At 43.1% G+C, this 13,987-nt stretch overlaps 1 protein-coding gene across 1 annotated transcript; it reads left to right on the top strand.

Annotated features, from left to right (window-relative positions):
* The first annotated feature begins 3,294 nt into the window (after nt 1–3,294).
* On the top strand, nt 3,295–13,204 carry REELD1 (reeler domain containing 1). Its single transcript, XM_085313157.1, has 6 exons — nt 3,295–3,514; nt 4,713–4,935; nt 7,114–7,268; nt 7,976–8,300; nt 9,020–9,083; nt 12,605–13,204. Exons 1-6 carry the CDS (start codon nt 3,295–3,297, stop codon nt 13,202–13,204), a joined length of 1,587 nt encoding a protein of 528 aa, XP_085169283.1.
* The last annotated feature ends 783 nt before the right edge of the window (nt 13,205–13,987 follow it).

Here is a 13,987-nt window from a genome sequence, read left to right as displayed (position 1 = left end):
AAGTTAATAAGGAATAGCCACAAAAGACTGGCTGCTTTCAAGAAAGAATTAGTCATTAATATAGCATTATTTGAAGGCACTCATTTTTTTATAGAAGCAATAATGCAAACTTCCTCTCCCTCCAGCTACTACAACTAATAATACTCTGTTTCCAAAGAAAGGGGGGAAAAGAAAAGAAAAGAAAAGAAAGACAGAAAGCCAAAGGAAGAAAAAGTGTGAGAGAAAGCAAGAAAGCATTCTATCTTGAAATTCAGGTGATTTAAGCCCTCCCTGAGACGCAGAGGAGAAAAGCCTGCTGAAAGCCCACTGCCACCAGCTTCCATACTTTTAAAACAATTAAACAAATGAAAGATGGGCTGACAGTGGTAATATCTCAGAGCCAACCAAGCATCTTCTTTTGCTTCTGAGAACAATCTGCAGGTTAGGGAAACAACTGAGAATAGTGCTAATAGATGGGGATTCTGCAATTCTGCCTTCAGTTTTCAGGAGAAGCCCCAGGCGGAGTTCCTCACAGCATCTAGTCAGCAGTGGCATGAACAACAGTAGCCAAAGCCATGCGTGTAGAAAGCTCTGCATTTTCCAGCCTAGCAAATACACATGGGCTCTCTTGGTTACAGAGACAACTGAAACTGCCTACAGCAGCCCGCACTCTTGTGAAGTGTTGCTGTCCCTTGCCCTCTTCTTAAGAGAGCTTTGTTCATCTCCAGATCCAGTGGCTCTGATCCATCTATTTGTCTGAGACACTGCAACACACCAGGAGTTAGAATTAGCTGCTCTTCCTGAATTTGTGGCATTCACTGTTGAAAAAACGACAAAGTAATTCTGCTGTTAACGCACAGATTTCATACTGGCATACAGAACAGATGTTTACACAACCCTGCATGTAGCACACATATGGCTGTGTCTGCTTTCAAGCTTTTTGGCTAAGGCAAGTAGTCATTGTTCTTATCAGAGACCTGAGGACAAAAGGGTGAAATAAGGACAGGGYGGCAGCTTTTAATAGAGTTTCTTGGCTCTGGTGGGTTTGTCAGATATTAACGGTTACTCCTGGCATGGCCAATGCAGGATGCACAGTCCAATGATTTCTAGCAGAATTTTGCTTTTACTGTCAAGTAACTTACTTGTAAACACAAGTGAGAAGACATTCAGATCAGAAAGTATCACAGACTAAAGGGAGAGAGGCTTGGCTTTGTTTTGAAAATCTTCAATTATGGAAGTGGAGGAGGGGGCGGGAATGAGGGCAGTGGGCACACGAAAAAGTCCTCTCCTGCTGCACTGCAGTAAAGGAATTTCAGGGTATACTATAGAAAAGCCATGGCTTGGTGCTGCCCCCCCCCACACACACACCACCACCTCTGCCTTGCTAGTTGCCTTCATTTTCRTTGCAGAAGCTTGGAGAGAATAAAGGGGTTGGGTGGGATATGAAAACTAATACGATTAAGGCTGGAATGGGGCATTGACAGAGAGTTCCTGTAAGTCCTGGGTATTAGCAGTAACAGCTGCTGCACTTCCCATTAGAGGAGAAAGTGAAGAACTTTCCTGAAAGGATGTTTCTCTGGCAGGCTGCAGGGAGCAACGGCGGCGGGGCCGGTGGAGTGCGTGTCCGAGGTAAGCGAGCTGCGTCGGCACAGCCTGGGACTGCGTGGGCCCTGGGGGGCTGCAGCCTCACTCCCTGCGCTGCACTGCACAGGGCGCAGGCATGCAGCGGGGGGGAGGCAGGGGGAGCCACAGATGCTGCCTGGGCAACTCCAGAGGAAAAGAAGTGCTGCACAGAGGTACTTTGATGAGCTTCTGGGAGAAATCACATCCAGCAAGGGAGACTGAAGTACATCTGGAGGGGAGGCTGTCCCACGAGAATGAGGGCATCCCACCCGTAGTGGTGTAGRGGCTGGAATATTTTGCGAAGGCTCCTCTGAATCCCACAAGCATCTGGCATCTGGCACACAGCTGATTGGAGTGATGATGCTGCATAGTAGATAGTTAAACTACATCCATCTGCTCCCTGCTTGAGGCTAGGAACAAACAGTTTCATGTGCAGTGGCAGTTTTTTAGAGACAGTTGGAAAGTTTTAAAAGTGATATAAGTGGAGGTGCAAGGTAGACCTCCTCAGTCTAATTTCCTTTGATTTATTTACATCTACTTACTGACTGAGTGTAAGGTAACCTAAGCCAGGAAAATTTGCACATTGAAAAGATGTTAGAAAGAACTACATTAAAAGCAGCACAACCTGCTTGAGGATTCACATTACTACTCACAATAAATACTGTGTGCTCATTCTTCACCTTCACTTTCAAATGTGAATAACAAGAATAATAAAATCCAGTCCATCCAGCCAATCTGCAAATGTTTTGTGCCAGCCACCAAATCTAAGAGGTACTAAAGACATGGCATATAGAAATTATTAAACTTCTGTAATGTCAAGAAAAATGTTTGCTCAGATTAAATACTAGAGAAATCTTAGCATTAGCCAAAATAGCTACATGTTTATCTTAGGCTGCTAGTGCTAGTTTCAAAGATAGTATCTCTGATGTCTCATAATCAACAAAGAGTTTTGACAGAGAAGGACAAACTARAATGCTGCTGGAATGTCAAATACGGGTGGTATAGTTAGCACAGACATTCTGCGGTCGCAGGGAGCCCCACATCTCCATGACTTGAAGCACTGGCTGCTAGAAGATGTTTTGCACTTATGCAGGTCACAGCAAGGTGCAGAGAGGTGTTCTCCCTGCACGCGGCCAGACAGCAATGCGACATAGCTCTGTGCTGTCTCTGCCTGCCGGTGAGCAGGGAGGGGCTCTACTGTAGCACAAAGCTTGTGAGGAACTGGGCACAGCTCAGTTTCCACGGAGTGGCTCTACAGATCTAAGGCATAGGTACTTCCCCTTTCTCTTCCCCATGGAGCAAGTTGTGTATGTATGTGGGCTGGGAATGGTAGAGAGTGCCGAGCTGACTTGTGAGCACGTCAGTACAGAGCCTTGTCCTCCAGCTAAACACAGGAATTTTTAGAGCCAGTGTGCCTTAGCTATTCACTCAATGGATGACTTCACAAGAAGTGCATTCTCTTGTGGGGTCTCTCCTTACCAGCCTCAACAATTTACTTCAAAATGTGAAATTTGTGGATTGCCAGAGAGGCTCCACGTACCACAGAGATCATTTATTCTCCTTYATTCAAAGACTGTGGGAAAGGCTGTTCTAGAGCTCAGTTAATTCAAAGGTGACAGACACACTTGTGGACTGCAGCTGCCAGAAGTCACTGCTTTGAAGTTAACTTGCCTGTTGTTTTACTGATATAAGATGGAGAACGGAAGGAAAGTCCACGCAGTTATCATTGGATGGGCATGCACAACCCTGTGCTTGGTTTCATACACTGCTGCCTTCTCTCGCGGTGCGAGTCTTTCTGCCTGCGCTGACATGATGCCCAAGCACATGAGAGCTCAGCTGCACAGTCCCAGGAACAACTATGTTACTATCCATACCAATATGTCCTTGTTCTTCCCAGGTGACAAGGTACCAGGTAAGGAACAACAACTTATTGTATATACTAGCACAATCATGGAAAAAGCCCTAAAGCAGTTATTAGTTCTACCCTGTGGTAGTTTTGTTGACACATACTCAAATCATATTCAGCCTTGACTTTAAATCCTGTGCACTGAGCAAAGAAGTTGTATGGTCTATGCTCAGAGAAGCAATTATTTAAGATGAAATGTTTCTWAAAAAATGATGAATGCACCTAAGAGACAAGCAATAACTAACCTCTGGTGGTGATGTTAATCTCTGTGAGGGATGGGAAGAGGGTAACTTCCCAATGGCACTGCTCTGTGTGAGCTATACCATATCTCTCATCATGTGGAAATGAATGTAATTAGAAAGACTCGTCACCTGTTAGGTGTATAAAGTCTGGGCATTTTTGTCAGCAGTTGTCATGGCTGAAAGGATCACATTCTGCTTGCAGGCACTTTGCCTAAGTTTTCTTAGGTGATGTCTGACTCCAGATTTTCACCATGTTGCAGGCCAAATGTTTGCTGCTGGTAGGTTGAGATGCTTTGGGTGGGATTCATTCATCTCAACCATGTCTCAATCATACAGGAACTCACCACACGCAATGGCGCATGAGAGGCACCTCCGGAAGGTAAGCGACCTTGCCTGACTCCCATGCCTGTCCAAGGACAGGATGAGTTGCCCCGTCAGTGACCGGCCCTCTTCACTGTGCGTGAAGGTGTCTTAAGTGATGACCTTGACTATTTGGTAGGTTGGGCAGGATAACTCCTTCCCAGCATCGCTGCACCTGAGGAAGAAGCAGACAGAGCTGAGATCTACCTTTCTTCAGTCTGGCCACTTGCCTGCTTATTTAAACTACTTCTTCTCCAARGACACCATATAATCTTTTGCATACATGAAGCATGGTACTCAAACCTTCTTCTTTAAAAATGGATGCATGCTGTCCTACACAATATGCTTAGCAGCTTATAATCAAGGGAGGGGAAAAAAAAGACTCAAGTAAATTATCTGTGTAATTTCATACTACAAAGTCAAGAGTGAAGTCTAGCCTTTTGTGTCTAGCATATCCAAGACAGACTGTAAGGACAATATTAGATTTTTTTTTTTTTTTTGTACAGGATTTTTTTCTGATTTCAGTGGTACCAACRAAAACTTCACTGCAAACAATTCATCTATGACACAAATCCCTTCATGTGCCATATTTTGTCTTGCAGTGACAGTGCGGAGCAGCCGAGATTTTATGGGCTTTCTGCTTCAAGCTCGCAAGGTGTCTAACGATGAAATTGCTGGCACATTTGTTTTTATTCCTCCTGGTTCCAAACTGCTGACTTGTTTTGAAGATGGTGATACTGTCACCCACTCGGACAAATCCCTGAAAAGAAACTTGTCCTTTGTGTGGAAAGCTCCAGACCAACCCATTGGAGACATCAAGTTTTTGTAAGAACATGTTGGTTCCCAACCAGAATTTGTGTCTTCTTAGTTAAAAAGTTGGCTCTATTTTTCCATTGTACCTGTCCAACACAGTGGTTGGATATATTTTGAGTCCCATATAGTTAAATACTTATCAAATGCTACAATGGTGTCCCAGCTGGTATATAAATTGCCCTTTATATCTGCTAGGTAGTGCTCCTTTCTGTTTACTTGGTCAGTATTTTCTCAGAATAAATACAGCAGCAGATGACAGCCTAAGCACTTAGGAAATAGAAATACTAAGGTTAAAGAGAGAACTGTGATCAYTTGCCTTTCTAAGTAACACAGCCCACAAGACCACCCTCTCTACAGGATAATGTTGTGTATTACTTCTGTGATTTCAAATTTCACGTTTTTTTTTTWAACTTAAATAWAAACAGAATTATTCACAGACAAAGTTACTGTTTTAAATCAAGTAATAAGAGAAAGCAAGCAGTGAGTCAAAAATTGACCTCATTGTTCTGCATCAAAGTCCAAAACTGTCCAAATATTTTGGTTCTGTCTTGGAATGAAATTAAAATTTTCTAACTAGCTGTTGGAGAGGAAGCACAGTGCTTTTTCATTTTGGAAGAGATGAAATTGTTATGTATTGTCTTCACACAAACCACTCACAAGCTGCTTGGCTAGATCCTTGGCTGCTCCCCAAAACATCAGTTTTCTGGTGAGTCCCATGGTTTGTGCATCTCACTGTGATTCAACATAAATTCATTGAAACAGATACGTTTTTGCTCAGAACATCCATTTTGCCCATTGTTTTATACTGGGGAAACACTATTAAAATGTATAAAGCTAAAACAAACAAAAAATAACCTAATCTCACCAATACTTTTTCCTAGCCATCCACTCTGATCCTTCCCTCCCTATCTTTTGACCCTCTAAAGTTGGCTTCTGGTAATGGTTCTCCTTCCTCCATGCCATGCCAGGCCGTGGCTCTGAACATGGGCCTCTCTCTTCTCCATGGAAACCTCCAGATATATCTTCCTCCCTTCTCTCTCCTATGTCTCCAGACACTCCCTGTATATCTGATGTTGCTACTGCTCCCAYATTTTCCTTCTCCCTCTGCATTTTTTTTCCAGTTGTTCTCCATTCTTCCCTCTGCTTCCTATCAGGTTGCTGGGTCTTGTGCATTTGGGGGATTTCAGCTGCCCTCCCCCTCCCAGAGTGGCACAAGAAGCAGCAGTGTCCCGCTCCAACCTCCATGGTCACAGCATGGTGGCCCCTGGCAGTGCAAAGAGCCACACTGGGGAATGCTGCACTCAGCTCTATGCTGGAGCACACGCTACATGATGCCAGAGAATGGCAGCAGCCCATCTCCACCGAGTTCCTACTGAGACTGTGAAAAGCTGAGGTTCCCACCCCCATCCACTAAACTACTTATAAATTGGTAAACTTTCGGCAGATTTAATGCAAATAGCAAAAGACACATCCTAACAAGGGTGTTCCCCAGCCACAYTGTAAATCCTTCTTTTAAAACTTGTTTCAGAGCATCTGAAAAAATTCCTTTTAAGATTTAAAAAGCTCATAAGTGTTGTTTAACAAAGAAAAAACAGGGTTGTTTTCCCTTATCTCATTCTCAGAAGTAGCTGAGCCATCTAAGCTGAAATTCTCCAACAARCATCCAGTTTAAATAAGGCTGTCAAGATGAATGGTTAAAAGATTGGTAAAAGGCAGTTTTCACATCTGACAAAAAGCAGCGTGTTGGGAAGGCTCACATACTGAAGGGCTAAGGGAGAGTGCCCTTATTTTTTTCTACCTATGCTGCTGTTTGTACAAGTTACATTGACTTCTTTTAATTAGTAAATACCACTGTTGTCTCCTTGCCTACGGAAGATTATAAGCAGAGCTATTCAAAGTTTTCCAAATGTACTTCTGTCAACGTAGCAGATATAATAGCTTTCTTTTCATTTCGTTCCCACACATTTTTTGACTGATCTTAATTATGAGTGATCCTTCGCTCATTATCTTTCTTATGGGACCTGCTATCTTTTATTTGTAATATAAAATGTGTGATGGGCTAACCCTTTAAAATATTTTTGCAGTGCTTCTGCCTTTAGATTAAAGCATTTCTTTTGATTAGCTAAATGTTCTGATGTTTTATTAATGGTATAGAGTAAGTAAATCCTTGCATAATTATATTTTTAACAGCATATCTGTGGTCCAGTCATACTTTGTTTACTGGGCAAAGATTGAATCTGCTGTTGTGGCTCAACAAGTGCAAAACAAAACATCTGCTGATAGCCATAAGTCCAAGCCTCTAACACCTGCACCCTTGCAAGAACTCACTGGCCCACAGGTAACAGGTATGGCAAGCAGAGGTACGTGTTTGGTTATTGACGGCTTCTACAGAGCCTTTTGACAGCTTATTCCACGTGACTGTTGAAAACAAGTAGCAAACAAGCTAGAGAGGCCCATTTAACTCTTATAGCTGTTGGTGAGACCCAAGATGGCTGTGAAGAACTCTGAAGTGAGGGCATGTGTCAGCTTTGAAGGTAACACAGGCAGCCCAAGGAGGGTACCAAAAGGATAAAGAGTTGCTAGATCTTAAGATTTCAGTGCAAACCCTGAAATATATCAAGTTTTACCTAAAATCTCAATTCCTGAAGACAAGCAAGTGCAATTTGCAATACTGTCTAAACACACAAGTAAATTTGTCTCCAAATGAGGCGGTTATCCTTCAGGTATGTATTTATACAGCCTCTGCTCAGTAAAATGTTCCACAAAATTAGACTTACATTAAAGTCTGATCTGCTTCTCAACATTCTTGGTGTAGCACCAAGATTTAGTTTTAATTATTTTACATGAACAGAATTTGGGCAGTGGGCTTTGTTGCTTTCCTTTCCATCTCAGTTCTACTGAGAGATCAGTGATACAAAAATAAAAATTACTATTATGATCCTTACTAGTCAATTGTAGCACCAAGTGCAGTTTGAAGTAAACAAAACGAGGAAAATGAATAGACAACTTCTGTTCCTCTTCTATTTTGTGTGTTGTCTCTGTGTTTGACAAGACACCACCTCTCCCACTGCGATTACCAACTTCCCTCAGTACACAAACAGTCTGCCTGGAGGGCTGACTGGCATGGCTGTAACAGAAGTACTGGAGCCGGGTTTTGGTGTCCAGACAGATACACAGCCTGTTGCTGACCCAAAGCTGTTGTCTCGGACTTTGCTGAGTGCCACGGCCTTGGCTGCATCCAGCAGAAGTGGAGGGAACAGCAATTTCAGTGGTCAACGGCTGGAGCCATCACTTGCTTTCCAAGAACTGCGCCTCACAAGTGCTTTGCCAAGTTTCCTCTTCCAAGACTATTCCACCAGCTACACCACCTATGACGGGTACTGAGTGAGCACCAAATGTGATAGACTAGACAGTGGGAACAGCTATTTCTCTAACAGTGCTGAGGAAAGGAGTTAATACTAGTTTCAGTTTGGCTGAATAAGCGTCCTTGTAGGAAGGTGTTTGTGGCTGTGAGGGAAGGTGAGGAGGTGTTTGCTTGCTTAACTTTTGAAAAATGATCCTTCAGAGATTGCGTATGACAGAAAGTGACAGTGAGACACTATTTCAAAACAATTGAAGAGCAGACATTCTTCTGATCATCTCAGTAGAGATGCCCAGCTAGGTGACAGAAAAAATGTGATAAAAAATTCAGAACTGACTGTTGTAATACTCTTCTAAAAGCATTTGCAAGTATTCAAGTAAATGATGTACTTAGCAGAGCTTTTCCTCCATYTGCAGGGAAAAGAAAAGAAAGAAAGAGGATGTCTACTCAGATGCAGAAGTCTTTGAGGGTTAGGGCTGTATGGGCTTTCATGCTGTGTTTTACACTGGGGTGTACATGATGGGTATGGGGATAAATGAGAAGACATTAAAAATAGGGCTCTGTACAGTGTGTGTTGACTGTGTGTATCATGAGGCTATTCTAGCAAGTGGCACTCATAATAAATTGTGTATACTGTAGACCCTGGAGATTCTTACTTTTTTTTTTTTTTTTTTTTTTTTTCCCAAGTGATAGACATAATACATTAACCTTGTCTTTCCTGTTTCAATATTTCAGAACACAAAGTATTTCCATCACTACCAAAACACACTTGTGTGTGACATGTAAAGACAGCGGGCAGGTAAGCACTGGGGATGGGGAGGGTGTCTTCTCTAGAGACAGGAATTGCTGGGAGCTGGTGAAAGGACTAACAGAAGATGAGGATAAAACCCCTCTATTACATCACAGCACCAAGCAGCCTATGTAGGTGTCACAAGTGACTAAAACCACTTTGAGACTGTTAAGAATTTTAATTTTAAAATTTTATCTGAAAATCGTTTTTTATATCTTTCTTTTTTCACTTTGAGCCTGCTGCCTGGGTTTCTATGAGTCCCACTGTAGAAACAAGCTAAAATAACTTTTCCATRTGTAGACATGACCATAACTACATGCTGCTGGATTTTACTGGGCTGGAAATTTGCATTTATTCCAGGAGGCTGAGATATGCTTTCCAGAGATGCAGTGATCCCAATAGGTACTAACCATTACATTTATTAGAGGCGCAGGGCTTCGGCCTGTCTGGCCAAGGCCAGGGGAATTACATGCTTTCTGAGGGAAGTTCTATATCTCTCTGTGAACATGATAGACCTATATTCTCCTCAGCTTTAAAGCCTKATTTTGCCCAATAGTTTTAAGCATTTCTTTCTGCATAAAGCGCTTTATAGTAGTCACCTCTTTGTGGTATCAGTGTGGGCCTGCTCTGTAATAAAGACAAAAACATATACTGCATGTAAGGTAATTTCCTGAAATGCCTTAGGCACTGAAATGCCTAAGAAGAAAACATGTTCCTTAATGTGTTCACACGAATCATGCAGTGCAGAAAGCTTAAACGGGTACTTCTGCGTAGGAATGCAGCAGTTCAAAAACAGCTTGATATTATTTAGGGAGCTCAAGGTCCTGTTTTCAGATCATTTACTTTTCCCTTACAGGACTTAAGTTGTTCTTACTTGAGACCTAAGTAAGTTGCTGTCCAGGGACAGAAAAGTCTAATGTCCCCTTCAGCTGTCATGAAAGGTACAATCCCAGAAACAGTTTCTCACTTTGTTCTAATTTATCATGGTGTAAATCATAGTGGAGATCACCAAAGTCAGAACAGTTTCCTCCCTGTGAAAACAGAGCAGAGTGAGAATGGTCTGGAGCCCATGGGGCATTTGATGTCTTGTTCTATCATTGCTCTTCCTGCTTACCTGTTGGTTGGGATCCTCTGAGCCAAGCCCTGGAGGTAGCTGTCTCCTARGATGCACAGTACAGCTGCAATTTCCTCTTTCAGGGGAAAAATCCCTCCTCCAATAAATCCAATTTATTGGATYCTGGTGCAGTCCTTCTGCCTACTGCTGCTGCTCCCTGCTTGCATGTTTGCTTCTTCTGAGCTTTCAGGAAGGTGGCCAGCAGTTATCCCTTTGATAGGCAGCCGTGTGTGTTTCCTTGTGCTCAGCCTGCGTTTCAGATAGTGGTAGGATGTCAGGATGGAGCAGTGCCAGCACAGGAGATTGGGTCAACCAGGAAGGTAGAGGTGGTGGTCAGCCAAAGGCTTGAGTTCATGGGCAGGTGAAGCTGAGCACTGGTCTGAGATGGTTGCAACAGCTGAAGATGGCAGAAGGGACGAGCTGGTGAGAGCGCCATTCGGGAAGGGGTGTTACAGGAAGAAAAGTCCAGAAAGGCGTAAAATGACAGCGGTGTCGGGCAAGTGAGTGGCTTTACTGAGGGAGGAACCATGAGCTGCAGGAGGCCTGCTGGAAATCAGCTAGAGAAGGGAAAAGATAGAGAGAGAAGGGAGAGAAAGTGGAGGACAGAGGGCATTATTCAGATGGGAACTTGCGGAGAAGCCAGAAAGTGAGGATAGCTTAGAGACATGAGAAAAAAAGTTAACAGGGTAAGTCTAATAAGCAAGGGATGGAGAGAATAAAAATACAGAGCTAGATCAGGGTTGTAGGATGCCGTAGGAAGAAGAGAGGTAGCAGTTCAGGAATAAGAGAAATATTTAGTAAGAAGAGGAAGACAGAGAACAAATAAGTGAGAGATATTGAACATGAGCATCTGGCATAGCTATGGAAAGAAGTGAAGAAATGAGAGGACCAAAGGAAGGGAAGAACTATACAAGCCTTATACAAGGTGAGACAGAAAAGCATAGCAAAATTAAAATATTGAGAAATAAAGCAGGAAATTAGAGAAGTAAAAAAATAAAGGACTAAATGAGCAAATTAGGGCAAGGACTTGCAAGGCAAATCTGTTTTCTATATCAAAGACCCAAATCCTGCAGTATATGCCTTTAAAGTGACCTTCACATTTTGATGGCAAGTGATCCATACACATGCAATATTAACTTTGCCAGTCAGCTACTTTACAGTTTGCATATCAGCCACGGAAATCTTTTATTTGCTGCCTATATTTTACTATCGCCTTCACTTTCTTTTGAAATCATCTCTTCCACAAAGGATGCTCTGACCTTCCCCTACCTTGGTTCACAGCTAGCCAGGGTTCCTACCTCAGCTTTGTGCTCCTGTCAGACTGGCTTTCCAGCAAGATTTAGAAACTGTTAATGACAGTAGCAGGTGAGAGTTTCTCTGGTGTAATTAATGGATGTGTGAAAAAGCCTGCTGGGCTGGACATGCTGAAGAGAAGCCAGCTACTAAGGGCCAGATCCAAATCTTAGTGGAGCCAAAGAAAAGACTCCACTATATTTCACAGGTTTTGGATTGGGCCTCAGGTGCACAGCGGGAAGAGGAAAACTCAGTGAGGGCCTCCTAAATTGTAAGACTGTCTCACAGTTGGTTTTGGATGATATCTGTAGTGAAGTCTGGACTATAGAACTGGCATGGTGTGGCTGCCATTTTGTGACTGATAAATCAGGTGCCTGGCACCAAGCCGAGCCCAAGGAGTACACACAAGCAAGGAAGAACAGCAATTCATGCTACAATGGGCCATTAGACAACACTGAGAGGCAGCAGATTTCAGACTGCATAGACTRAGAAAGCAAAACAGTCTTTGGGGAGAATCCACAAGTTATATGTAACAGTCCCAAAATACTTGTGTCAAAGGTCTTCTGAAGTCCTCTGGGTATCTCAAACCTCTCCATGGTTTGAGCCACAGCCTCGGAAGCGCAATACTGAATGGCAGCAGGCTCACTGTGGCCCTGAACATGAAGTTTGGCTGGAAAGATCACATCTGTCTTTTCAGCATGACCCTGGCTTTGTAAAATAATAGTTTATTAAGTGATTTTTTTGTGTGTGCGATGGAAATGTCTGCAAAAAATACCACCAAACCAGCAATGGGAGCTGCAGACTTTTACTTATACTAAGTAGTGACCTACCTCTCTGCCCCCTCAACATACTCTATCTACCCCATGCCTATAAGGACCAYCTCCCAGTGCCTCATCTCCCATGACAATTGTGATATAGAAAAGAGTTGTGTTGAATCTATCTTGTTTCGTAAAAGCTACTGAATAACCAGAGGATGAAACAGGGTTATTCCAACGCCAGGGGGGATGCCTGAACCAGAAATAACAGAGCTGAACTATACAGTGAAGTTGTTAGTGGATGAGAATCTCATCAGTCTCCTTCCTATTGCCTCACTGGCTATTTTGTTGTGTTTTTGCTTTCAAAGGTGAGTACTGAGAACTGGGCTGTCTTGAAAACCTCCCCGTATGCAACAGCTTCTCGTTCTGCCCGACATGTATACACTCATCTGCTTGAAACCACTGTGACAACAGCACAGTTTGGCAATTCAGACACTGCCAGCAATTTGTCATCAGCGTCAAGGCAAATGGCAGAAAGAAAGCCAACACTGCAGTCAGAAGAGGCAGGCTCTAGGGGTGAAGAAGAGGAGGAGGAGGAAGTCAGAGAGGAGGTGGCTGGAAATACACTGGCATCAGTGACCAGACCCTTTCCTGAGACCGCTATTCCTGGGAAGGGGCAAGACTCTGGTAGAGAGACTCGACTCATAGCAGCCCAACTTGGCATCCTCCTCGTCTGCACAACTGTCCTGGGCCTGGCTCTGGCAGCTGGGCTGCGCTGTATCTATGCCCAGTACTGCCATAAGCGGACGGAAGTGTCCTTCAGCGAACCAGACAACAATGTCATCACTGTGAGAGAAAACGGGGAGATGATGCACTTCCGGAAGATTCGGGAGAACAGCTTCGTCCTGGTTCAGGCTGAGTATAACTGGATCAGCCCATCAGGCAGTGGGAAAAAGACCATAATCTAGGTATCAATAACACTTAAAACAGTGAGATTTAGGTGAATCAGCTGCTTGTGTAAGTGAATATGACTAATACCTAACACAGATTATAGGAAGCAGTAGTGTATCTCCTGCATATGCAACCATAGAGGTAAACAAATTCTAGCTGGAAAATGGTGGGGATCCACATTTGTTTTGATCATGATACGGATGCAGTGAGTTCAGACAGAGGTGTCAGTCAAAAAAATTACAGCTGCTATAAAAATGTAAGTAGATGATAGATTGTTCTGTACATTACACTTACCACAATTAATATTGTATACCTGCTCATTAATTGTGTCTTTGCAGCCATTATGCTTCCTCTATTACCTTAAGGGTGTAGCCAAAAATAGAAAGGCTTCTTCTGCACTGTGATGTTGTCGCCTGTTTAATCTCAGCACAAGTTTCTAGCGTTACACTTTCCTCTCCTTTCTAGGAACCAGAAACCCCTGATTTAAACTACCATTCTCATTTAGAAGTTTACACATTTGATTTTATGCATTTGATATTTCTCAGCTCACAATATATTTGCCAGTGGATTTTAAGTTCCTATTTGAGAACAAAAAGCAATAGCTCATTAGTGGAGAACATTGATCTGAAGAACGCAGGTGCTCCTCGCATTGCTGAATTGATCTATGGGAATGAAACACACGGTGGCAGACATCCGCTTTTGGGGGAGAAACATATCTCTTCATCAGGTGCAAATGGAAGAAAACCTTTCCTATCCATTTGCACCTGATGAGGAAGCTTGTCTAAGCCTAACAGCCAGCA

The sequence above is a fragment of the Rhea americana genome, unplaced genomic scaffold (genome assembly GCF_003343005.1).
Source record: "Rhea americana isolate MKP2758 unplaced genomic scaffold, rheAme1 scaffold_38, whole genome shotgun sequence".
Taxonomy (NCBI): Eukaryota; Metazoa; Chordata; class Aves; order Rheiformes; family Rheidae; genus Rhea; species Rhea americana.
This window is presented reverse-complemented; position numbering and strand designations above follow the sequence as displayed.

Coding starts and splice junctions, on each gene's coding strand:
- REELD1 (XM_085313157.1), top strand. CDS start 3,295: ATGGAGAACGGAAGGAAAGTCCACGCAGTTATCATTGGATGGGCATGC. Junction 7,269..7,975: donor CACTGGCCCACAGGTAACAG/GTATGGCAAGCA, acceptor GTGTTTGACAAG/ACACCACCTCTCCCACTGCG. Junction 8,301..9,019: donor AGCTACACCACCTATGACGG/GTACTGAGTGAG, acceptor TCAATATTTCAG/AACACAAAGTATTTCCATCA.